Raw genomic sequence first — 27,853 nt, forward strand, 5'->3', positions numbered from 1 at the left:
ATCCATGTAACTAAAGTCCCTCATCCCTGGAATCATTCTAGTAAATCTCTTCTGCACCCTCTCTAAAGCCTTCACATCTTATCTAAAGTGCGGTGCCCAGAACTGGACACAATACTCCAGCTGTGGCTGAACTAGTGTTTTATAAAGGTTCATCATAACTTCCTTGCTTTTGTACTCTATGCCTCTATTTATAAAGCCCAGGACCCCATATGCTTTTTTAACCGCTTTCTCAACCTGCCCTGCCACCTTCAATGATTTGTGTACATATACCTGCAGATCTCACTGTTCCTGTACCCCTTTTAGAGTTGTGCCCTCTAGTTTATATTGCCTCTTCTCATTCTTCCTACCAAAATGTATCACCTCTCATTTTTCTGTGTTAAATTTCATCTGCCCTGTGTCCGCCCATTCCACCAGCCTGTCTATATTCTCTTGAAGTCAATCACTATCCTCCTCACTGTTCACTACACTTCCAAGTTTTGTGTCATCTGCAAATTTGGAAATTGTGCCCTGTACACCCAAGTCCAAGTCATTAATATATATCAAGAAAAGCAGTGGTCCTGGTACCGACCCCTGGGGAACACCATTGTACACCTCCCTCCAGTCCAAAAAACAACCGTTCACCACTATTCTCTGTTTCCTGTTATTTAGCCAATTCTGTATCCATGCTGCTATTCCATGGACTTCAATCTCGATGACAAGCCTATTATGCGGCACTTTATCAAACGCCTTTTGAAAGTCCATATACACTACATCAACTGCATTGCCCTTATCTACCCTCTCTGTTACCTCATCAAAAAACTCAATCAAGTTAGTTAAACATGATTTGCCTTTAACAAATCAGTGCTGGCTTTCCCTAATCAATCCACATTTGTCCAAGTGACTGCTAATTCTGTCCCGGATTATCATTTCTAAAAGTTTCCCCACCGCCGAGGTTAAACTGACTGGCCTGTAGTTGCCGGGTTTATCCTCACACATTTATTGAACAAGGGTGTAACTTTCGCAATTCTCCAGTCCCCTGGCACCACCCCCGTAAAAAGGATGTTTGGAAGATTATGGCCAGTACCTCCGCAATTTCCCACCTTACTTCCCTCAGCTATCTAGGATGTATCCCAACCGGATTGGGTGGCTTATCTACTTTAAGTACAGCTAGCCTTTCTAGTACCTCTTCTTCGTCAATTTTTAGCCCATCCAGTATCTCAACTACATCTTCCTTTACTGAGACTCTGGCAGCATCTTCTTCCTTGGTAAAGACAGATGCAAAGTACTCATTTAGTACCTCAGCCATAAGAACATAAGAAATAGGAGCAGGAGTAGGCCAATCGGCCCCTCGAGCCTGCTCCGCCATTCAATAAGATCATGGCTGATCTGATCCTAACCTCAAATCTAAATTCATGTCCAATTTCCTGCCCGCTCCCCGTAACCCCTAATTCCCTTTACTTCTAGGAAACTGTCGATTTCTGTTTTAAATTTATTTAATGATGTAGCTTCCTGGGGCAGCAAATTCCACAGACCTACCACCCTCTGAGTGAAGAAGTTTCTCCTCATCTCAGTTTTGAAAGAGCAGCCCCTTATTCTAAGATTATTCCCCTAGTTCTAGTTTCACCCATCCTTGGGAACATCCTTACCGCATCCACCCGATCAAGCCCCTTCACAATCTTATATGTTTCAATAAGATCGCCTCTCATTCTTCTGAACTCCAATGAGTAGAGTCCCAATCTACTCAACCTCTCCTCATATGTCCGCCCCCTCATCCCCGGGATTAACCGAGTGAACCTTCTTTGTACTGCCTCGAGAGCAAGTATGTCTTTTCTTAAGTATGGAGACCAAAACTGTATGCAGTATTCCAGGTGCGGTCTCACCAATACCTTACATAACTGCCTCACCAATACCTTATATAACATGTCCTCTGCCTCCATGAGTAGATCTCTTTTTTGGTCTCTAATCGGCCCCACCCCTCCACTTACTACCCGTTTACTGTTTACATGCCGATAGAAGACTTTTGGATTCCCTTTTATGTTGGCCGCCAGTCTATTCTCATACTCTGTCTTTGCCCCTCTTATTTCCTTTTTCACTTCCCCTCTGAACTTTCTAAATTCAGTCTGGTTCTCACTTGTGTTATCAACCTGACATCTGTCATACGCCCCTTTTTTCTGCTTCATTAAATTTTGTTTTGGTAATATTTTCAAAATTCATCTGCTTTCCTTCTTCAAAGAAATTAATTGAATAAAAACAAGGTCCATCTGCAGATCTTGCTGAATTCTGTTCAGACAATACAGCTCACTGAGCACATGGCGCACATTTTTCACAGTAAGCTGAGGCTACAGCACAAGTCAACATTCTTATCAAGGCAGAAAAAAATTAGACTGTTCACCGACTTGGCTCTTGGGAATTTGTTCTAACTGCTGGAGAAAGGCTGGTAAACTGAAGGTTAGAAATACCAGTTCATCTTGTATTCTAGTGTTGGTCCAATTCTCTTCATTTTCAAACTCTATTTGCCTTTGTAAATAAATTTGATTAGCTGTTTTAGCCTATCGAATATCTGAGCGGTGTGTGATATTTCTGCTTATCCTCAAGAGACTGGGAATTCTACATAAATTCTAGTTTGCAGTTTATGGTAATTGTTCGTTTCGAACTTGACTCATTCTGCAAGAGTTAAAATGAAAAGCTGCACATCGTCTGCTTACGGAAACCATCGCAGGTCGCTGAAAGAAACAATGGCCCATAAGTTCCAGAAACAGTGACAATGACAGGGAAATGTTGTATCAAGTAAATATTATTACAGGACACACCAGTGTACTTAAATGACTAAGTCACGTTTTGATTTCCCAACTAGCGGCCTGTCATTTACAGGTTGTTTTCCAGTTTTGCATTTTGTGCTTTAGGAGCTTGGCTGTGCCATCCTGGGGTTCACGAACAGAAAGCTACAATTAACTTAAATATTTCTACTGTGCCTATGTTATTTTTGAATACTTTAGGTGGTTTGATAAGCTCTGGTGATAGGTGTCACAGACACTTTAACTTTTAAAAAAATCTATGGAAATGGACAAAAAAAAATTAGGCTGGTGCAGTTAAGCAGAATTTCCCAACATGAGTGAACACACACTGTGTGCAGAATGGGACTCACAATCAGTAACTGAAAACCCGGTAACAAAATGCCTCTAACTGGTGGCTGCGCTGTTCAACAGTGAGTAAATGTTGGTTCTCTAGCTGTCAAAAATGATCAGCTTCACATTAATGGCTGATGTGTTTTGACATTTTAGCCCTGATTCTGGTTTTTACAGTGAATGTGCTGCTCTATTTAAGAACATAAGAAATAGAAGCAGGAGTAGGCCATAGGGCCCCTCCAGCCTGCTCCGCCATTCAATAAGATCATGGCTGATCTTTGACCTCAACTCTACTTTCCTGCCCGATCCCCATATCCCTTGATGTCCAAAAATCTATCGATCTCAGTCTTGAATATATTCAATGACTGAACATCCACAGCCCTCGAGGGTAGAAAATTCCAAAGATTCACAACCCTCTGAGTGAAGAAATTCCTCCTCATCTCAGTTTTAAATGGCCAACCCCTTATCCTGAGACGATGACTTCTAGTTTTAGACTCTCCAGACAGGGGAAACAGCCTCTCTGCATCTACCCTGTCAAGCCCTCTAAGAATTTTATACATTTCAATGAAATCACCTCTCATTCTTCTAAACTCCAGAGAATATAGGCCCATTCTATTCAATCTCTCCTCATAGGACAACCCTCTCATCCCAGGAATCAATATAGTGAACCTTCATTGCACTCCTTCTAAAGCAAGTATATCCTTTCCTAGATAAGGAGACCAAAACTGTACACAGTACTCCAGGTGTGGTCTCACCAGAGCCCTATATAATTGCAGTAAGACCTCCTTACTCTTATACTCCAACCCCCTTGCAATAAAGACTAACATACCATTTGCCTTCCTAATGCTTGATGTACCTGCATGTTAACTTTCTATGATTCGTCTACAAGGACACCCAAGTCTCTCTGACTACCAACATTTCTTAATCTCTCAAACTTTAAAAAAAATTCTACTTTCCAATTCTTCCTACCAAAGTGGATAATTTCACATTTCTCCACATTATACTCCATCTGCCACCTTCTCGCCCACTCACTTAACCTGTCTATATCCCTTTGCAGACTCTGTGTCCTCCTCACAGCTTACTTTCCCATCTAGCTTTGTATGTTCAGCAAACTTGGATACATTACAGTCGGTCCCCTCATCAAGTCATTGATATATATTGTAAACAGCTGAAGCCCAAGCACTGAGCCTTGTGGCATCCCACTAGTTACAACCTGCCAACCCGAAGATGAACCATTTATTCCTATTCTCTGTTTTCTGTCCGTTAACCAATCCTCAATCCATGCTAATATATTACCCCCAATCCCATGACCCCTAATCTTGTGTAACAACCTCTTGTGAGGCACCTTATCGAATGCTTTTTGAAAATCCAAACATAGTACATCCACTGGTTCCCCCTCATCACGGGCTGATCCAACAAGAATCAGCTGCTTGTCTAGTTTTTATCGTAAAGGGACATTGATGTCAAGGCTCTGACTCTCATGAATCACTTGAAAAAGTCAGTAACTGTTACTAAACAAGCAAAGTATCAGGATTAACCTTTTGTAACCTTTAGCCATGGCCTTTTATCATCAGTTCAGTTTTGTATATGAGTGGGGAATGTAATGTTTTTCCTTCGATATATATCGTTATTTCACATATATTAAATCTGCCTTAATTCAGAAACAAATGTTATTACTCAGCAATATAGTTTATAAAAATTAACACTACCTCTTGGCAATAACTGATTTAAATGTTACCGGAGAGGACAGTTTAATTCTTTTTAATATCCTATTCAATTTTAAAAGGGTTTTCAAATGGAAACTGGGAGATTCGAACCCAATATCATGTAAGAGGGGGTTTTAAATGATCTTTGTTTAAAGTATTTAAGGAGGTGCTGGCTTTGCAAACCCAAGTCTCTGCCGCAAAGTGGGCCAATGGCAGACATAGCATACACTGGGGAAAGAAGGCACTACATCAGGACCACTCTGCGACTCGGGGAGTGGAAACAAGGCCGCACGTCTGCGACTCGGGGAGTGGAAACAAGGCCGCACGTCTGCGACTCGGGGAGTGGAAACAAGGCCGCACGTCTGCGACTCGGGGAGTGGAAAGCGGTCCAACCGTGGCTAACAGAAGACATTAAGGACAGTATTAGATCCAAAGAGGAGTCATATAAAGTTGCCAGAAAAAGTAGCAAGCCTGAGGATTGGGAGCAGTTTAGAATTCAACAAAAAAGGGCCAAGAGATTAATTAAGAGGAAAAAATTGAATATGAGAGTAAACTTGCAAGGAACATAAAAGTGGACTGTAAAAGCTTCTACAAGTATGTAAAAAGAAAAAGATTAGTGAAGACAAATGTAGGTCCCTTACAGTCAGAAACGGGAGAATTTATAATGGGGAACAAGGAAATGGCAGAGCAATTAAACAAATACTTTGGTTCTGTCTTCACGGAAGAGGACACAAATAACTTCCCAGAAATGCTAGGGAACCAAGGGACTAGTGAGAAGGAGGAATTAAAGGAAATTAGTATTAGTAAACAAAATAATGCTGGAGAAATTAATGGGACTGAAAGCCGATAGATCCCCAGGGCCTTTTTTAAAAATTCGTTCATGGGATGTGGGCGTCGCTGGCGAGGCCGGCATTTATTGCCCATCACTAATTGCCCTTGAGAAGGTGGTGGTGAGCCGCCGCCTTGAACCGCTGCAGTCCGTCTGAAGGTTCTCCCACAGTTCTGTTAGGAAGGGAGTTCCAGTACTTGGACCCAGCGACGATGAAGGAACGGCGATATATTTCCAAGTCGGGATGGTGTGTGACTTGGAGGGGAACATGCAGGTGGTGTTGTTCCCATGTACCTGCTGCCCTTGGCCTTCTAGGTGGTAGAGGTCGTGGGTTTGGGAGGTGCTGTCGAAGAAGCCTTGGCGAGTTGCTGCAGTGCATCCTGTGGATGGTACACACTGCAGCCACAGTGCGCCAGTGGTGAAGGGAGTGAATGTTTAGGGTGGTGGATGGGATGCCAATCAAGCGGGCTGTTTTGTCCTAGATGGTGTCGAGCTTCTTGAGTGTTGTTGGAGCTGCACTCATCCAGGCAAGTGGAGAGTATTCCATCACACTCCTGACTTGTGCCTTGTAGTTGGTGGAAAGGCTTTGGGGAGTCAGGAGGTGAGTCACTCGCCGCAGTCTCTGACCTGCTCTTGTAGCCACAGTATTTATATGGCTGGTCCAGTTAAGTTTCTGGTCAATGGTGACCCCCCAGGATGTTGATGGTGGGGGATTCGGCGATGGTATTGCCGTTGAATGTCAAGGGGAGGTGGTTAGACTCTCTCTTGTTGGCGATGATCATTGCCTGGCACTTGTCTGGAGCGAATGTTACCTGCCACTTATGAGCCCAAGCTGGATGTTGTCCAGGTCTTGCTGCATGCAGGCTCGGATTGCTTCATTATTTGAGGGGTTGCAAATGGAATTGAACACTGTGCAGTCATCAGCGAACATCCCCATTTCTGACCTTATGATGGAGGGAAGGTCATTGATGAAGCAGCTGAAGATGGTTGGGCCAAGGACACTGCCCTGAGGAACTCCTGCAGCAATGTCCTGGGGCTGAGATGATTGGCCTCCAACAACCATGACCATCTTCCTTTGTGCTAGGTATGACTCCAGCCACTGGAGAGTTTTCCCCCTGATTCCCATTGAATTTTACTAGGGCTCCTTGGTGCCACACTCGGTCAAATGCTGCCTTGATGTCAAGAGCAGTCACTCTCACCTCACCTCTGGAATTCAGCTCTTTTGCTGTAATGAGGTCTGGAGCCGAGTGGTCCTGGCGAAACCCAAACTGAGCATCGGTGAGCAGGTTATTGGTGAGTAAGTGCCGCTTGATAGCACTGTCGACGACACCTTCCATCACTTTGCTGATGATTGAGAGTAGACTGATGGGGCGGTAATTGGCCGGATTGGATTTGTCCTGCTTTTTGTGGACAGGACATACCTGGGCAATTTTCCACATTGTTGGGTAGATGCCAATGTTGTAGCTGTACTGGAACAGCTTGGCTCGAGGCGCAGCTAGTTCTGAAGCACAAGTCTTCAGCACTACAGCTGGGATGTTGTCGGGGCCCATAGCCTTTGCTGTATGCAGTGCACTCAGCCGTTTCTTGATATCACGTGGAGCGAATCAAATTGGTTGAAGACTGGCATCTGTGATGGTGGGGATATCAGGAGGAGGCCGAGATGGATCATCCACTCGGCACTTCTAGCTGAAGGTGGTTGCAAACACTTCAGCCTTGTCTTTTGCACTCATGTGCTTGACTCCGCCATAATTGAGGATGGGGATGTTTGCAGAGCCTCCTCCTCCCGTTAGTTGTTTAATTGTCCACCACCATTCACGACTGGATGTGGAAGGACTGCAGAGCTTTGATCTGATCCGTTGGTTGTGGAATCGCTTAGCTCCGTCTATAGCATGTTGCTTCCGCTGTTTAGCATGCATGTAGTCCTGAGTTGAGGCTTCACCAGGTTGGCACCTCATTTTTAGGTACGCTTGGTGCTGCTCCTGGCATGCTCTTCTACACTCCTCATTGAACCAGGGTTGATCTCCTGGCTTGTTCGTAATGGTAGAGTGAGGAATATGCCGGGTCATGAGGTTACAGATTGTGCTGGAATACAATTGTGCTGCTGCTGATGGCCCACAGCGCCTCATGGTTGCCCAGCTTAGAGCTGCTAGATCTGTTCTGAATCTATCCCTTTTAGCACGGTGGTAGTGCCACACAACACGTTGGATGGTGTCCTCAGTGCAAAGACGGGACTTTGTCTCCACGAGGACTGTGCGGTGGTCACTCCGACCAATACTGTCACGGACAGATGCATTTGCGACAGGTAGATTGGTGAGGATGAAGTCAAGTAAGTTTTTCCCTCATGTTGGTTCGCTCACCACCTGCCGCAGGCCCAGTCTGGCAACTATGTCCTTCAGGACTCGGCCAGCTCGGTCATTAGTGGTGCTACCGAGCCACTCTTGGTGATGGACATTGAAGTCCCCCACCCAGAGTACATTCTGTGCCCTTGCTACCCTCAGTGCTTCCTCCAAGTGGTGTTCAACATGGAGGAGGACTGATTCATCAGCTGAGGGAGGCCGTAAGTGGTAATCAGCAGGAGGTTAACTTGACCATGTTTGACCTGATGCCATGAAATTTCATGGGGTCCGGAGTCAATGTTGAGGACTCCCAGGGCCACTCCCTCCTGACTGTATATCACTGTACCGCCACCTCTGGTCGGTCTGTCCTGCCGGTGGGACAGGACATACCCAGGGATGGTGATGGAAGAGTCTGGGACGTTGGCTGAAAGCTATGATTCTGTGAGTATGGCTATGTCAGGCTGTTGCTTGACTAGTCTGTGGGACAGCTCTCCCAATTTTGGCACAAGTCCCCAGATGTTAGTGAGGAGGACTTTGCAGGGTCGACTGGGCTTGGTTTGCCTTTGTCGTGTCCGGTGCCTAGTGGTCCAATGCCGGGTGGTCAGTCCTGATCATCCCAGAGTACTAAAAGAGGTCGCCATCGAAATAGTGGATACACTGGTTGTCATCTTCCAATATTCTAGATTATGGAACAGTTCCTGCAGATTGGAAGGTGGTAAATGTAACCCCACTATTTAAAAAAGGAGGGAGACAAAACAGGGAACTTCAGACCGGTTAGCCTAACATCAGTAGTAGGGAAAATACTAGAGTCTATTATAAAGGATGTGATAACAGGACACTTAGAAAATATCAATGGGATGAGACAAAGTCAACATAGATTTATGAAATGGAAATCATGTTTGACAAACCTACTGGAGTTTTTTGAGGATGTAACTGGTAGAATAGATAAGGGAGAACCAGTGGATATTGTTTATTTGGATTTTCAGAAGGCCTTTGATAAAGTCCCACATAAGAGGTTAGTGTGCAAAATTAAAGCACTTGGGATTGGTAGTAATATACTGGCATGGATTGAAAATTGGTTAACAGAAAGGAAACAGAGAGTAGGAATAAATGGGGTGTCTTCGGGGTGGCAGGCAGTGACTCGTGGGGTACCGCAGGGATCAGTGCTTGGGCCCCAGCTATTTGCAATATATATCAATGATTTGGATGAGGGAACCAAATGTAATATTTCCAAGTTTGCTGATGACACAAAACTAGGTGGGATTGTGAGTTGTGAGGAGGATGCAAAGAGGCTTCAAGATGATTAGACACGTTGAGTGAGTGGGCAAATACATGGCAGATGCAGTATAACGTGGATAAATGTGAAGTTATCCACTTCGGAAGGAAAAATAGAAAGGTAGAGTATTATTTAAATGGTGATAGATTGGGAAATGTTGATGTACAAAGGGACCTGGGTGTCCTTGTACACCAGTCACTGAAAGCAAACATGCAGGTGCAGCAAGCAGATAGGAAGGTAAATGGTATGTTGGCCTTCATTGCAAGAAGATTTGAGTACAGGAGCAAGGATGTCTTACTGCAGTTATACAGGACCTTGGTGAGACCACAGCTGGAGTATTGTGTGCAGTTTTGGTCTCCTTACCTAAGAAAGGATATACTTGCCATAGAGGGAGTGCAGCGAAGGTTCACCAGGCTGATTCCTGGGATGGCAGGAATGTCGTATGAGGAGAGGTTGGGTCAACTAGGCCTATATTCACTCAAGTTAAGAAGAATGAGAGGGGATCTATTGAAACATATAAAATTCTGACAGGGCTAGACAGACTGGATGCAGGATGTTTCCCCTGACTGGGGGATCCAGAACGAAGGGTCACAGTCTCAGGATACGGGGTAGGACATTTAGGACTGAGATGAGGAGAAATTTCTTCACTCAGAGGGATGAGAGCCTGTGGAATTCTCTACCACAGAAGGCTGTGGAGGCCAAGTCACTGAATATATTTAAGACGGAGCTAGATAGATTTCTGGACACAACAGGCATTAAGGGATATGGGGAGAGAGCGGATCAGCGATGATCATATTGAATGGCGGAGCAGGCTCGAAGGGCCGAATGGCCTACTCCTGCTCCTATTTTCTATGTGTCTATGAAACTAGGCTGCACATCAGTGACTCGGGGAAGGGAAACAAGGCTGCACATCTGTGGCAGTGATTCCAAACTGGGGCAATATGCTTGCTCAGCCTCCTCAGGCACACCTTTGATTTCAAAGCTGGGCCAGGCGGGCCCATTAGCCTTGATAGGTAACCATGTTGGGGTATCCATGACTGATCATTATGGATGTGCCAAGTCAACCCAGCAAGTTGGTTGGGAAATTTCTTGCCAAATTAAATGATGGATCGGTCATCTATTGATGATATTATTTCGCATCACATGTCACGCGGGTCACCAACTGGAAGTGATGTCCACTGACCGTCACAGCTGACCTCAGGTCCTAGAATATAGGGATCTTCTCTGCCATGAGGAGAGCCGGGGATCATGAGAGATGGAGATGTACGATCCATCATACAATGCTCTGAAGGAGCATGCTACATTGATGATGATGCAGCACTTGTGCAGTAATGAAAACTCAGAAGACAAATCAACATGCCCAGAAAACTGAAAATCTTGAGCTTTTGGCCAATTATCACAAGAGAAATAGAATCAAGTCAGGAGAGGTCACTGAACTGGAACACCCTGTTGCAATGTACCAGATCACTTTGCTCACTCCACTCCACATCTCTTCTTGTTTAGCAGGGGAAATGGTGAATTGATGAAGCTGAGTGGGGGATGGCAGGGGAGGGGGTGGGGTGCCCCCTTGCTTTTGTGTAATATGTATAGAACTCATTAGTGCCTGTGATGCATTGGATATGAATCACTTTATTACTGCAGTTCCTGTGCTCTCTGACACATTCATTTATCAGTTACTCACTAAATGGATTAATAGACAACATCATTGCTGTGACTACACACAGAACACTGAATGTCACATTATAAAGAGCCTGAAAATACTGCTGCAGCTACTTACATTTAAGAAATCACATCTCTACTAATGACTGTTGTATACAATCTAGCAGGTCTGTGCTGGAGGAGAAATGCATAGCAGATTGAAGCATAGAGCCAGCTCTGGGGAGTGTGCCCCCAGAGTAATATATTTGGTTAGATCGCAAATGTAAAGTTAATGCGAGATGTTTACCCTGATGAACTTACTACATTCTCCTTTCAGTTTGGTAGACCACCTTTGAGCTTTCCATCACCAGTGCAGGAGTGAGGTTCAGTAGTGATGGGAGATCGGAGAGGTTTGCTACAGAATGTACTGCTGATGCTGCCTCCCTTTGGCAGCCTGTACTTTGTGCCCAGCACACAGACCCACTGTTGATGTACAAACTGCACGCCCATTAGTAACCTGCTGCTGGATGTACTCACTGTGACTGGAGCAGTGTGCAGGACGGGAGCCCTCATCTTGTTGAGCGTACGTGCCCTCTTCTTGCCAGCGAGAAGAATCGTGGGATGAAGCGACAGTTGCCATTTTCATCTGCTGGCACAAGTGAGTCTCCTGGTGCCGATAACTCAGTCCTTCTAAAGGCTCCTCTGAATCTTCATCTGAAAAGCAGAGTGGAGAGAACAGGCCCAATTGACTCCAGTTCATTATGTTCTGTGCTCTCCCACCTGCTCACCTAGTGCTTATTTAAAGTAATGGCACCAATATACCACCTGCATCACACATTAAGACAGTGCCAATATGTTTCTTGTGTGACACTCGTTCCATCTCCTCAAATTGCTCCAGCCATCAGTACCTCAATCCAGAGTCAGATAGCTCAATATCTTTTCTGCAGACACAGCCCAGGGTTGGAAGGACTGAATCTGCTAGACTTTTCAGTTCAAGTTAATTGCTCTGGAAAGGGATTCAAACAAATACACTGAACAAATACCAGTTTTATCAGGAAGTGTGCACTGAGATGAAAATGTTACATCTTTTAAAAATGGTTGTAACAAGAATGCCCAAAGGGTCACTGATGGGACATATAGCATAAAAGCACAAAATACATTAGTTCATTCTGAAGGAAGGAAAAGAAAGAACTTGCATTTATATAGCGCCTTTCACGGCATCAGGACGTCCCAAAGTGCTTACAGCCAATTAAGTACTTTTGAAGCACTGTTGTAATGTAGGAAAGGTAGCAGCTAATTTACTCACAGCAAGGTCCCACAAACAGCAATGTGATGATGACGAGATAATCTGTTTTTTTTTTAAAGTGATGTTGGTTGAGGGATATCTATTGGCCAGGACACCAGGGAGAACTCCACTGCCCTTCTTCGAATAGTACCATGGGGTCTTTTTATGTCCACCTAAGAGGGCAGATGGGGCTTCGGTTTAACGTCTCATCTGAAAGACGGCACCTCCAACAGTGCAGCACTCCACTGGAGTGCTAGCCTAGATTTTGTGCTCATGTCTCTGGAGTGAGACTTGAATTCACAACCTTCTGACTCAGAGGCAAGTGATACACCCACTGAGCCATAGCTGACACTAATTCTGAGAACCTGGTCTGCACTGACCGTCTTTAGGATGGATTTCACTTGAATGTTTGTAGAATTTCTTGAAATGTATGATTACCTCTGGGGTCAGACTGAAGGATCTATGTCCCTGCTGTCTATTGGTGATAAGGCTACATGAAAGAGGCTTGATGCAGTTTCCAGTCAACAATGGTCCAATGCACCAAAATGCTCACAAATGGGGACATCTCACTTCGAGAGGCCGAACGAATGGCTGATGTGAGAAATGGAGCCATCACAGCAGAGTGGTCTTGAGGTTTGGATTATCACTTTGGCTTAGTTGGTTACGATCTTTCCTCGGAGTCTGAAGGTCGTGGGTTCAAGCCCCGCTCCAGGACTGGAGCCCATAATCTAGGCTGACATTTATGTGCAGTACTGAGGAAGCACAGCATTTTCTGAGGTGCTATATTGCCCAAGAGACATTAACGTCCATCTGAACAGACAGACTGTTTAATGATCCTACGGCATTATTTGAAGAGAAGTAGGGAATTCTCTCAGTGCCCTGGCCAACGTTCCTCCCTCATTTGATAGTACCAAAATCCAGACTAACGCATTATGCATGTTTGAGGGACTGGCTGTATGTAATTAGCTGCTGCATTTATCTACATTTGAGTAACTGTACTTCAAAAGCAATTTATTGGTTGTGAGGTGCTGCAGAGATCCTGAGGATGTGATATGGCAGTACATAAATGCAAGTTCTTTCTCTTTATTTTTCCTTAAGGTTTATTGGTAAGGCAGTGCAGTGGGAAATTTACTTTGCACCTAACCACACCAGACCTAACCTGGGAGCACCTGATTTAGACGCTGGGTAGCAAAATATATCCCTTGGGACTATTGGGGGGGGGGGGGGCGTAAGTTACACAGACACTGCGGGCACCTGGGGAGACCGAGCAGCGAGCAGGACCAGACACACAGACACTGCGGGCCCTGGGGAGAACGAGCAGGGCCAGACACACAGACACTGCGGGCCCCTGGGGAGAACGAGCAGGACCAGACACACAGACACTGCAGGCCAAGGGGAGAATGAGCAGGACCAGACACACAGACTCTGCAGGCCCCAGGGAGAACGAGCAGGGCCAGACACAGCAGTCCCTAGGAAGAACGAGCAGGACCAGATACACAGACACAGTAGGCCCCAGGGAGAACGAGCAGGGCCAGACACAGCGGGCCCCGGGGAGAACGAGCAGGACCAGACACAGCGGGCCCCGGGGAGAACAAGCAGGACCAGACACAGCAGTCCCTGGGAAGAACGAGCAGGACCAGACACAGCGGGCCCCGGGGAGAACGAGCAGGGCCAGACACAGCGGGCCCCGGGGAGAACGAGCAGGGCCAGACACAGCGGGCCCCGGGGAGAACGAGCAGGGCCAGACACAGCGGGCCCCGGGGAGAACGAGCAGGGCCGGACACAGCGGGCCCCGGGGAGAACGAGCAGGGCCGGACACAGCGGGCCCCGGGGAGAACGAGCAGGGCCGGACACAGCGGGCCCCGGGGAGAACGAGCAGGGCCGGACACAGCGGGCCCCGGGGAGAACGAGCAGGGCCGGACACAGCGGGCCCCGGGGAGAACGAGCAGGACCGGACACAGCGGGCCCCGGGGAGAACGAGCAGGACCAGACACAGCGGGCCACAGGGAAAACGAGCAGCACCAGACACAGCGGGCCCCGGGGAGAACGAGCAGGACCAGACACAGCGGGCCCCGGGGAGAACGAGCAGGACCAGACACAGCGGGCCCCGGGGAGAACGAGCAGGACCAGACACAGCGGGCCCCGGGGAGAACGAGCAGGACCAGACACAGCGGGCCCCGGGGAGAACGAGCAGGACCAGACACAGCGGGCCCCGGGGAGAACGAGCAGGACCAGACACAGCGGGCCCCGGGGAGAACGAGCAGGACCAGACACAGCGGGCCCCGGGGAGAACGAGCAGGACCAGACACAGCGGGCCCCGGGGAGAACGAGCAGGACCAGACACAGCGGGCCCCGGGGAGAACGAGCAGAACTTTTCAAATAGACTTTTTTTTTGATATTTTACTCATTGAGCGAGAGTGGTTATGTATTTAGTAGGTCAGCACATTGGACTAAAAAATTAATCCTTGAAAGTCTGAGGCAGCCAAAAAGATACTTTAAGGGAATGTCCACTCTTATCACCCATAAATACATCTGGTATTACATTGAGTGGTGAGCAACAGATTGCAAAACCACTGCTTCACTTAGGGAATTTGGCTGCTTGTCAGGCACCCACTCAAGCCTTACCTTTACGAAGCTACATCAACTCCCCTATTTTATTGAAGTTCTATATATCCATTGCTGTCATCTTTTTTAAGAAAAAGCTCTATGGGTGAGTAAAGCACCAATAATCTAATCATTTCCTTATCAAAGGATACTGTTAGTTACTGCATTCCAGTCATTGGAGCACACACCTCAGACAGGTGTTGTGATCTCTAACCTTGTGATGAAACGAGGTCAGCGAGACATTAATGAGGGCATAAATTTAAGAAAATCACAAAAAGAATTTAAAAAGGTGAGAAAAAAATTCTTCACACAGAGTGGTCGGAATGTAGAATTCCCTGTCACAAATCATTGTCGAAACAGGGACTGTAAACTCTTTTAAGAGAGAGTTAAATAGTTGCTTGAAAACGAGGAAGTGATGGGTATGGGGAGTGAGTAGGATAGTGGGATCAGGCTAGGTGGCTCATGTGGAGAAAAACCCTGACACAGAATTGATGGGCCTAATGGACTTTGCCTTTTCTGGAACATTCCATGGCTCTATGGCCCTTCAAATAAAAGGTAAACACCCGATTTGGAACTAACCCAGCCTGATTTCCCACTCTGATTCATTATTTTGTTCTAATCTTTTGGGCCTCTTTCCTCCTCCCCTACCCGATTTACCACTAGTTAGAAAAGGAAGATTATTTTCTGCATAACATTTTTTTAAAACAATGAAAAGTTAATTGGAACAATTTTATAAAAACCTGCTTGCTGCAAAGCGGCAAGTAATTTTCAGAAATTGTTTCCAACCCTCACTGGAACACAGAGCAAACTAAAACATCCATCCAGGTCTCACTGCCAGCTAGCACTAAACTCAACCGCTGCCTAACTACAGCACAAAACAGTTCCAAACAGTCCTGCCTGCTGTAGCAACACGCTGTGCAATGGAACAGTGGGGCACAGGCCCAAATTCCATCACTCCTCACGAAGCACGCATTTGATCGTGTCTATGCCAGAGAGAAGAGCAGAGCTGGGGCCAGATGTTGCACCTACAAGTGTGGCCTGGCAGCTCACCCTGGTGGGCTGATCTCATCCATTGCTGGCCGCAGGCTCCACAGCAGCTTTAGTGGCAGCTGAGGCAGAAATGGTGCATGGCAACGAATAAGAAGAGAATGAATGGGAAAAATGAATCAGGAAACATCCCCCATTTCACTAAAAAAACAGGGTCCCCTGCTGGCTCAGTGAGTAAGTACACTGCAGCTATGGCACTGAGCCACAGAGACCAGAAGGCTGCCGACTTTGATTCAATCGTTGCTCTGTGCTGAGTTAGCTGATCTCAACCAGGGAAGCATTTGGGGAGCTCCAAGTAACCTGAACATGCAAGGGCTGGCTGGTGGTGGGGAAAAATCAAGGAAGTTGGGCTTAGTCTCTGGAAAAGAGGCGGCTTCGAGGTAAATGAACATAAGTTCAAAATTATGATGGGAATTGTTCAAAGTTGATCATATTTTCATGTTCAAGAATCAAAGATGTAGTTTAAAAATAAGGAACTGAGGAATGGATTGTGGCAGAATGATTTCACACAAAGGATAATAGACAGATGGAACAAATTGCCAGAAACAACTCTGAAATGAGGGGGTTGAGGGATATGGTTGGAGTACAGTGTTCAGGAAAGTGGGGTAGAGATCAACTAAAGAGCGAGCTGAGCCTAAAGACTTTCTCCTGTTCTTAAACTTTCCAGTTTTCACATGTTGAACAGGCTGCTGACATTCACCCTTAGGGTCACCCATGAACTGGTCATGTTTGGGTGAGGTACTGGAGGGTGTAGCAACATCTGGGAACCAAACCCCTGTATGAGTCACTGCCTTCACGGGAGGAGAGCAAAGTGGAGGGAAAAAATGGAAACAAAACTTCCCTTCCCCTCCCTCAAACCTACATGTTGTCCTTTCTGAAAATTAAGTCTACTGAGGAATAAAAGCACATTCTTTGAAACCATCTTTCTCATTGCTGTTACATACAGGCACCAACTCCATACTTACTGTATCTGTATCCTATCCCACTACAAGTCCTGCATGCCCATTGCCCCTGTCATCCCTCCCCAATATTATTCCAGTTCCTCAACACCTGCAATTTAAAATTCGCAACCTTGTGTTCTAGTTCCCCCATGACCTTGCCCCTTCCTAATTCTGTGATCTCCTCCAGCCCTACAAACATCCCCAAACTCTCCATCCCTCTGATTCCAGCTTCTTGTGCACTCCTCCCTCCCTCCCAACTCCCACTTCAGCTTCCTGGTCTATGGAATTATCCCCCCAGACCCTCCACCATTCCCGCTCCCTCTCCTCCTGGAAGACCCTTCTTAAGCCCCACCTCTTTGACCAAGCTTGTGGTCTCCCCTCCTAATCTTTCCTCCTTTGGCTTAATCTCCGTTTTTTCTTACATTCTGTGAAGCACCTTGGGGTGTTTTTCTTCTTAAAGGCACTGTATAAATGCAAATTGTTGTTTTAAGCAGCAGTAAAGTTTACCTTGTGTGAGATATGACATGCTGGACAGTGTCTCTGTTGGACCAGCAGTTTGGGGCTCGACGTCCCGTGGTGTCAACATTGGTGTAACTTCGGCACCTCGCAAGTCCCCCTGGGCAGTGTGGCTTAACCTCGTTTTAGATTGCGAGTCACTTGGCCTGGTGTTTTCAAGCAACACGATGCTTGGCGTAGTCGAAGTGGGAGCAGTTGGGGCGACGGTGCTGGGCGTGGAAGGGAAGAAACTTTCCTTACAGTCCCTGGAGTACTTCGGCGTGGTTGGTGTCTCTCCTGACTGCAAGAAAGGGTATTGAACAAAAAATAGCTTTAGACCTTTTGTTGCAGTATTCAAAATATGCCCCACACCCAGCTGTTGTGGGATGATTTGTCAGATTGTCCCATCTCCTTCTAGGAAGTGTCTATTGCTCTGCCTGTCACCTCCATGGGATGGCAAGGCCAAGGCTTTGAAGGAGGTGCCAGGACTCTCAATGCTCCTGTTTATTTTAGATTAAAGCTCCCCCCTCTCTTTAGGTTTGTGGGGTATCCTGAGGTTGTGAAAGACGCTATATAAATGCAAGTTCGTTCTTTCTTCTAGCATTGCTCTGTAGCTTCTTGCTATGAAGCGTACAAAGCAGCATGTAGCAGGCCCTCTCATTTCATGCTGAACCCTTTCACTCCCCCGTCCTTGGTCTCCAGTTCGTATGTCTATCCCTCTGCACTCTTGATGTGGACAAACCAGAATCCAACCAATTGCAAGAGTACAAATGCACTGCCCAGAGCTTTCAAACTTGCCAATGCTGGGCCCATACACACGCCACAAGATAGGTCCTGATCTTTCACACACTAAAACATCAATCTCAGTGGTGGGGAAATGCACTGAGGAGTTCAGCCACCTGTCAACTAAAACCCTTCTAATGGCTGACTTGAGGGGAGCTGGGAAAGGTCTGTCCAACTACTGACTTCACTGGGGACAGGGCATGACCTTGGGTAAAGGTCAGGAAGAGATTAAATACATTGAAGAGGAGGAAGGTGATCATCACAAAGAAATGCAAACATTTCAATGTTAACATTGTACAGTAAAGTTTGATTCAAAAATGTGTGAACACTAAACATTCACAATCACCGATCATAACAAGCTCAGACACTTACCACAAGGAGGGCAGATCAAGGGACAAGTTACAGAGAGGGTGGACATTTATCACAGGGAGGGCAGATCAAGGGACAAGTTACAGAGAGGGTGGACATTTATCACAGGGAGGGGAGGTCAAGGGACAAGTTACAGAGAGGGTGGACATTTATCACAGGGAGGGGAGATCAAGGGACAAGTTAGAGAGAGGGTGGACATTTATCACAGGGAGGGGAGGTCAAGGGACAAGTTACAGGGAGGGTGGACATTTATCACAGGGAGGGGAGGTCAAGGGACGAGTTACAGAGAGGGTGGACATTTATCACAGGGAGGGGAGGTCAAGGGACGAGTTACAGAGAGGGTGGACATTTATCACAGGTAGGGGAGATCGAGGGACAAGTTACAGAGAGGGTGGACATTTATCACAGGGAGGGGAGATCGAGGGACAAGTTACAGAGAGGGTGGACATTTATCACAGGTAGGGGAGATCGAGGGACAAGTTACAGAGAGGGTGGACATTTATCACAGGGAGGGGAGATCGAGGGACAAGTTACAGAGAGGGTGGACATTTATCACAGGGAGGGGAGATCGAGGGACAAGTTACAGGGAGGGTGGACATTTATCACAGGGAGGGGAGATCGAGGGACAAGTTACAGAGAGGGTGGACATTTATCACAGGGAGGGGAGATCGAAGGACAAGTTACAGAGAGGGTGGACATTTATCACAGGGAGGGGAGATCGAGGGACAAGTTACAGAGAGGGTGGACATTTATCACAGGGAGGGGAGATCGAGGGACAAGTTACAGAGAGGGTGGACATTTATCACAGGGAGGGGAGATCGAAGGACAAGTTACAGAGAGGGTGGACATTTATCACAGGGAGGGGAGATCAGAAGGCAAGTTACAGAGAGGGTGGACATTTATCACAGGGAGGGGAGATCAGAAGGCAAGTTATGGAGAGGACAGGTGCTTAATACAGGGAGGAGAGAAAATACTACAAAATGTAGCAGCAACAAAAACCTGGTGTCGTCCAGTTAACAAGTGAATATCACCGTCAGCAGTATTTATAGTTAGCCAACAATGACAAGTCATAAAACAAAGAGAGCCATATTTCATTAACAGTAAGAATCAAGAACTTATTGCTATAGCATTCCTCACATAAAAAGAGACATTCTAGAGGGAAAGGTGAACATGAAAGGGCAACCTAAGGCACAGTCAAATAGATAATCTTCTGGGAGTTTTTTTTTAAAGAGGCAGCAGTGGTTTTGAAAGAGTTCCAGAATTCAGGAGCGTAGTCTTAGAAAGATCAGCATAAGATAATGGAGTGGGGGAAAATAAGGAACAAGCAGTTACCTGGAATCCGAGAAGCAGAGTGCAGGCTAGGACGTAGAACTGGAGAAACATTTCCAAATAGGGCGGAGCAAGGCTGTGGAGGGATTTAAGAGGGAGAGGATCTTGAAGCTGATTTCCTGGGGTACAGAGAGCTGGCAAGCATGGGCTGATCGATGAGTCGTTCTTTAGGTGGTACAGGACAGGGCTGTAGAGTTCTGATTAGCTGAAGTTTGTGAAAGGTGAAGGCGGGGATGCTAATGAGAGGAACTTGAGAAATCAATCCTCAGGGTGTTAAAGGCACAGTTGAGGGGGTGAGATGGGTGTAACCGGATATTGTTCTGGGGATAGAAGAATGGGGACTTTCCAATGGGCTCGATGTGGAGTAGAAAATTCAGCTGAGGGCTGAAAAGAACAGCATGGTTGTAAATCACGGGAATCAGTCTCGGCCAACGGCCAAGGAGGTCGATGGAGCCAGTGAGAGAGGCATGTAGGTGGTGCCATAAGCTGATCAGGGTGGCTTTAGTTTTGCAACAGATGTTGTAGGAAGTTTCAACTTATCCACAAATTGGTGTTGGCAGACAATTGGGTTGCATAGCAACAGCATTGGAGTCAATGGCAATGGTGGAAAGATAGAGTTGGATGTCAGCAGCCTACATATGGAGACTGATTTTAAGTTTTGTTTTATAGTACTCCTGATGCTTTCATTCACACTGCACAGGATTAGCCTAAGAAACCAGTCCAAACTTTCCCCAGCTCTACCTCCCTGCCCATCACTTGCTGACAATTGGAGGAACACACAGTTCTTGTTCTACATATTTATCCTCACATGAACATTGTGTAGAGACTGAGCATGTTCCAACCCTTCCCTACCAACTTTACACAATTAATTCCACCAGCTTTAAGCTTCTTTAAAAGCTTCATGCATAGAACTTTATCAAATACCTTTTGATAAATTCAAGCAAGTTATTAGTAGTTTTCGCCTCTTAGTTTAGTTACTCCCCCATGGAAATTCCATCTATTGTTTTATATTAATTTAAAACTTTAAAAAATGTGTTACTCTGGATTTTTAAATTTATTGTCATAAATGTGAATAACTGTTCTCACTCAAGAGGAATCAGCACAGCATAAATAGAATTATTTAATGCTGATACACTGTGAAATCTACCTGTGATAGTAAACAGGCTGACTGACATGTAACACTTATTAATAACTAATTCTAAAAAGAACACTGGTGTCAGCAGTAACAAGTGAAACCATCACGAGACATTTGGAAACAGGCCAGTGAGGGCTCCCCTGGTGGTTGGTGCGGGACTAAACCAGACAGATCAGAAAATCCCAGGTATGACTCTCGGTCTGTGCTGAGTTCACTGATCTCAGTCAGACCAATAGCTGAAGTGGGTTGGGAGGGGGAGGGGGAAGAGGTTAATTAGCTAGGATCTCCACTCCCAATTGCTATCCAGTGATGCTTGCTGGAGTGCATGTATGGATATCAGGAGAGGACATGATTGGATTCAGCTGCAACGCCCTTCACAGTCAAATAGCTGTTAGATAATAGCAAATTCTGAAGCTCCCTTCACACAGTACTACCCCCATCTTTGATTACCAGAAAACCTCAGCACAGAAACAGCTCACAACAGAGAAGCTGTCCAAATTAACAGATCTCCATGACATGGTGGCAATTGCAGACTCAAGACTGAGACTGCTAATGCTTCACACCATATCCACCATCCTCTTTAGTCACCTCTGTTTATTTACTTGTTCCAGAGTCTTACTAACTCTACAGGAAACATTTGTCTTTAGGGGATGCTATGACATAGAAACACACATTCAGTCGATTTACACACAAGTGAAACACAACATTTGGATGCAGTAACAATCTGAAGCTCTGGCAAATATCACTGCAATACCTTCAGTCCTGTAACATACAACACCCAAAATAAAACTAGATCCCTCCTCTGTCCATTTGAATTCTCATCCCACACATTATCTGGTCAAACTCAGACATTAGGATGAATTGGAGGACATGAAAGAGATGTTCTGGAGCTGGGTTTCCGCAGACTGTAAAATCCCATTCCCACTTACTGCTATATAACCCACCTCCTTCCTTCAGTTTGTCCAGCTGGCTGATCTGAGACTTGAGAGGAGCAGCAGCATCCTTACATTCTTGGCACAGCTTCCCGATCTCCTGGTCCCTTTTTCGAATGAGACAGGATGCCAAGGCTACATGTAAATCTATTATATCCAGAGTACACCTCCAGAAAAAGATGACTGGTTGCCATGGTGCCCCCTTTCAATGAAACTGTTAACAAAATGGATATACTCAACCAGACACGTGGCTCAGAGGCTCTTTAGCTTTTCTCTCTCAGAATCATTAAACCCCCTCAACAATTTACACAGCAACTCTCAGGAAAATCACGTGGCAGGGCACTTGTATTATATTCATTTTTATAAAAGGAAATGCATGAATCAGAAATTGCAGCTCAGAGAGGAGGGATTGTCCGCGGCTAAACTGCCACAAATCTGTACTCAGACCCTCTCTATTTAAAAAAAAATTCATCCTCAAGGGACGATTTTCCTGGGGTAGCATCCCTGGAATGTGTAAAGAGATCTGTTCAGTTTCATGGTATTCCTAGCCACAACAGGCAATTCTCTCTCCAATTTCTGGGAAAGTGCCTGAAATCAGCCTGTTTATGCTGATGTTGGTGATAAGAAAACAATGGAAGCATTGGGTTCCTATAGTTTAGGCACATCATGCAAAATCTCCTCAGGTGAAAAGTCCAACAGCATGAAATACAGCGAGCAACACATAATTATGCATTATTCAAAGTCCATTTTTCTCATGCAGATTCTGTACACTGAACCCCACATGGTGAAATGCAACACATGACTATTTTAATATTAATATTTCTAGTGACAACTGGAACTTGTGATGCAGGCATTGAAAGCTGAAACCCCTAAACATTTCAACAACACGCTGCCAAGCATCACTCCAACCACTGAAACTATATGAAGTGCTCTCCCTGGAAGCTGTTTAAGCTGCACCATGTACTCATCCAGGGAGCTGTTGTGCACCAAGGTCTGAATTGGCAACAAGCATGGACGCAGTTGAACTCTCTGCATAAAGCCCATTCCACACTCAATTAAAGAGACATAAGCAATCCCAACTAGTCCATATGTAAAAAGAACCCCATCTCTGATTGCAGAAGGTTGGGGTCACTTATGGAGTTGAACCCAGGATCTAACGAGATCAAGTCAGTCTGAAATGTAGTTAAATCTGAGGGCATTTAAAAGGGTGCATGTGTTATAGTTGCGTAGTGTGCCGGCGGACGTGACCAACATTACAAGTTTGATCTCACTCACGCTACACAAGCTCCCAAGCAAACCAAACACAAGCTCATTAACATCAATTTAACAAGTCAACAGCACCTCAATGGGAGATTCATGCTGGAACAGATCCAGCAAAACCAGGGGCAGCATGCTCCCAAAAGAGACATTGTACTGCCCTAGTGTGAACTTGTCCACTTTATGTTCTGTGTTCTAGAGTCAGAACTTTTTTTTGAGAGATGTCGAGTCATCAATACAAATCTCATGCTGCCTCTGGGAGGAGTGTTGTGAAGGCCAGCTACCTGCCCTCAAGGATGGAAGAGAGATTGAGCAGAGTCACTCCTTGTTGCTCTTATGCAACTCCCAGTTGCTGGTTTCAAAGTAATGCTAACAAAGTGCTGAAATTATTTTAAGGTGATGCTGTCAGTGGCAAATGTTGCAAAAATTGAGGCCCCTCTTCTATTTACTAACCAAAAAAGACAATTTACTGGGTGACAATGTCCCTTTAACAGGTATACTATAAACAGCTGCTAGTGGGTTAAACACAGCACAAGGTTTTAAAAAAGCTTAAAATCATTGGTTTGATTATATGGATGGAGCCTCTTAGACACATAGGCTGAAGTGACTCACTGAGAAAAGTGCCTTTGGGAAATGCTGTACACATTTTGGACAGCCTGCAGAGGGATGTTCTGAAGGTTTACGTGCCTGACATGAGAAATACACAATCTCCAGGAGAGGCACTTTCACTACTTTGTCATTCTGGTGATGTTTTTAAGTGTCAATCACTGCCCTCAGTTCCCAGTCTCTTCATAAACAGCATGTCTGGCTTCAGTCAGATATTTCCCAGTGTGCCCTTTCAACAGCTCCCCCCTCCTCTTCATTATCCTAACTGATTTAGTGGCAATGAATTCTACTCTTGTGGACAAGAGAATCACTGTAAAAAAAAAATGCAACTTTCTTTAATGATTTCTACAGTGAGTTTCTCCATCAGGACCTCTATTAAAATTCAAACAGCTACAAAAAAATGACTGATTAGCTAGCTTTAAATATTGCATTCCTTGTGCTTTGAATGTTCAAGCTCCACATTGAAACGAATAGTCCATCACCCAAACAGCAGGGTGCTGTTCCTTTAAAAGTCCGCACTATATATTCATTTTGGGAATGTGCTTCAATTCAATGAAGAAAGGGGGCAGTAGAGAGACAAGGTTGATGTATAAGGAAAATAAACACATGAATAGCACACCAGTTCAGAGAAAGAAGAGGGGCAAAGATAGCGTGTTACGACGCCATTTGACTGCATGCAAGACCATACCAAACACCTAAATTTCTCACTTATTCAGTGAACCTCCTATCAATATCTTATGTCAAAGCAGTTTAGGAGGAGGAGATACAAGCCCTCATGATTTAATATATGAAACCAGCCTGCAAGACTCATCACCCTGAGCTGTCAATAGAGTTTGTAAATAACTATTTGCATACTGATCTACGATATGGATATACCGCAAGTAGGGCAAGCCTCAACATGTCCTGGCTAAGGAACAACATGGAGAGCAGCATTTCACTACCCTAAAGTTTTGTGAAGCTGCTTTGATTAAATCAATGGTTTTTGCCACAGAATACAAGGCTTTTTAACAAAAGGAAACAAACTCTCTGAGGAAGAGGTGGCACTGGTGGGTATCCAGGCAGGTGAGGTCACAAAGGTAGGTTTTAAGGAGCACCTTAAAGGAAGATAGAGGGGTTTCGGGAGGGAATTCCTGAGATAAGGGCCTCGGCAGTTGAAGGCACTGCCGCCAATGGTAAGGTCAATATTGAGCCACAATAGCGAGGTAATCCCGCCACTTTATAAACCATTGGTGCGACGCACTTAGAAGAGCGTGTACAGTTCTGGTCACCACAGTACAAGAAGGATATTGTAGTTATTAAAAGGATGTAGAAGAGGACAACCAGATGATTGAGGGGGTAGTGGGATTGGATTATGAGGAGTGATTATGTAAATTGGGTATGTTCTCACTGGAAAAGAGGTTTGGAGGTGTTGTGATTGCTGTTTTTAGGATTCTAAAAGGGACTAGATAATGTAGACCATGACAAGCTAGTTCACCTTGTCCAGAAGAGTAGAACCAGAGGACACGGCCTGCGCTTGAAGGGGGTAAATTCAAAATTAATCTGCAGAAACAATATTTCAGTGAACAAGTGGTCAATCCATGGAACAGACTCCCTAGGGAGATGGTGGAAGCAGATAGTATTGATTCACTCAAATGCAAATTAAGTGGGATGCAGTATATGAGTCATTTGAGACATGATATATGGTAAATGTAGCATGCTTGGGAGGAACAGGTGATGGGACAGAATCAGAACTGGAGATAGAAGGCAGAAAATTAGTAAGTGACTTAAGCAAGGCAGAGGAAACAAAGATTAGAAAATAAACAGCAAAGGGGTTTGGCAGTGCTTAAAGGTATATACCTCAATATACACGTGGCAGTACGATATCTTAGCTATTACAGAAACATGGCTTAAAGAGGGGCAGGAATGGCAGCTCAAAGTTCCTGGTTACAGGGTTTTCAAACGAGATAGAGAACCATAGAAAAAATACAGCACAGAAGGGGGCCATTCGGCCCATCATGTCCGCGCCGGCTCGAAGAACAACCAGGTGCCCATTCTAATCCCACCTTCCAGCACCTGGTCCGTAGCCCTGCAGCTTACAGCACTTCAGGTGCAGGTCCAGGTACTTTTTAAAAGAGTTGAGGGTCCCTGCCTCTACCACCAATTCGGGCAGTGAATTCCATACACCCACCACCCTCTGGGTAAAAAAGTTTTTCCTCATGTCCCCTCTAATCCTTCCACCAATCAGCTTAAATCTATGTCCTCTAGTTCTTGAACTCTCCGCTAGGGGAAACAGGTACTTCCTGTCTACTCTATCTAGGCCTCATAATTTTGTACACCTCAATCAGGGGATAAAAAAGGAGGGGGGGGCTGGCAATTTTGGTTAAGGAAACAAAAATCCAGCTGTGAGGGGGGATGATATGTTAGAAGGATCATCAAATGAGGCCATATGGGTTGAGCTAAAGAACAAAAAAGGGGCAGTCACACTACTGGGAGTGTACTATAGACCCCCAGTCAGAGGGAGATAGAGGAGTAAATATGTAGGCAAATTTCTGAGAAGTGAAAGAACAATAGGGCAGTAATAGTAGGGGATTTCAACTATCCTAATATTAACTGGGATACAATCAGTGTGAAGGGTATCGAGGGCCCAAAATTCTTAAATTGCATTCAGGAGAACATTTTTAGCCAGTATGTAGCAAGTCCAACAAGAGGGGCGGGGGGGGGGGTGCAGTTCTGGATTTAGTTTTAGGAAATGAGGCTGAGCAGGTGGAACGAGTATCAGTGAGAGAGCATTTTGGTGGTATTGATCATAATTCAGTTATATTTAACATAGTTATGGAAAAGGACAAAGATAAAACAGGAGTAAAAGTTCTCAATTGGGGAGGGGCCAATTTTATAAAGCCGAGAAGTGATTTAGCAAAAGTGGTCTGGAAACAGTTCCTTGAAGGTAAATCAGTGTCAGAGCAGTGGGAGGCATTCAAGGGGAAGATTCAAGGGGTTCAGAGTAAACATGTTCCCACAAAGAAAAAGGGTGGGGCTGCCAAATCTAGAGCCCCCCTGGATGACGAGGAGCAAACAGGGTAAGATAAGGCAAGAAAGGGAAGTTTATGTCAGATACTGAGAGCTCAATACTAGAGAAAGCCTAGAAGAGTATAAAAAGTGCAGGGGTGAAATTAAAAAGGAAATTAGGAAAGCAAAGAGAGGGCATGAAAAAATATTGGCAAGTAAACTCAAGGAAAACCCAAAGATGTTTTATAAATACATTAAGAGCAATAAGATAACTAAGGAAAGAGTAGGGCCTATTAGAGACCAAAAAGGTTACCTGTGTGTGGAGGCGGAAGATGAGGGTATGGTTCTTAATGAATACTTTGCGTCTGTCTTCACAAAAGAGGGGGATGATGCAGACATTGTAGTTAAGGAGGAGGAGTGTGAAATATTGGATGGAATAAACTTAGTGAGAGAGGAAGTATTAAGGGTATTAGCATCTTTGAAAGTAGATAAATCGCCAGGGCCAGATAAAATGTATCCCAGGCTGTTGAAAGAAGCAAGGGAGGAAATAGCGGAGGCTCTGACCATCGTTTTCCAAACCTCACTGGATACAGGCATGGTGCCGGAGGATTGGAGGACTGCTAACATTGTACCATTGTTTAAAAAGAGAGCGATGGATAGACCGAGTAATTACAGGCCAGTCAGTCTAACCTTAGTGTGGGCAAATTATTGGAACCAATTCTGAGGGACAGGATAAACGGTCACTTAGAAAGGCACGGAGTAATCAAGGACAGTCAGCATGAATTTGTTAAGGGAAGGTCGTGTCTGACTAACTTGATTGAATTTTTTGAGGAGGTAACAAGGAGGGTAGTGCATTTGATGTAGTCTACATGGATTTTAGCAAGGCTTTTGACGAGGTCCCACATGGCAGACTGGTCAAAAAAGTACAAGCCCATGGCATCCAAGGGAGGGTGGCAAGTTGGATCCAAAATTGGCTCAGTGACAGGAAGCAAAGGGTAATGGTCGACGGGTGTTTTTGTGACTGGAAGGCTGTTTCCAGTGGGGTTCCGCAGGGCTCAGAACTAGGTCTCTTGCTTTTTGTGATAAATATTAATGATTTGGATTTCAATGTAGGGGGCAAGATTAAGAAATTTGCAAATGATACAAAAATTGGCCGTGTGGTTGATAGTGAGGAGGAAAGCTGTAGACTGCAGGAA

At 45.3% G+C, this 27,853-nt stretch overlaps 1 protein-coding gene across 3 annotated transcripts in view; it reads right to left on the reverse strand.

Annotated features, from left to right (window-relative positions):
- cabin1 (calcineurin binding protein 1) overlaps positions 1 to 27,853 on the reverse strand; it is a 483,310-nt gene that overhangs the window by 19,097 nt on the left and 436,360 nt on the right. For all 3 annotated transcript variants that reach the window (XM_068005469.1, XM_068005470.1, XM_068005468.1), the window contains exons 33-34: positions 17,274 to 17,562; positions 11,427 to 11,603 (exon numbers count right to left, since the gene is read on the reverse strand). In XM_068005469.1, the coding sequence (XP_067861570.1) occupies positions 11,427 to 11,603; positions 17,274 to 17,562 (466 nt within the window). The remainder of the gene's footprint in view (positions 1 to 11,426; positions 11,604 to 17,273; positions 17,563 to 27,853) is intronic.

Source organism: Heptranchias perlo, chromosome 25 (assembly GCF_035084215.1).
Source record: "Heptranchias perlo isolate sHepPer1 chromosome 25, sHepPer1.hap1, whole genome shotgun sequence".
NCBI lineage: Eukaryota > Metazoa > Chordata > Chondrichthyes > Hexanchiformes > Hexanchidae > Heptranchias > Heptranchias perlo.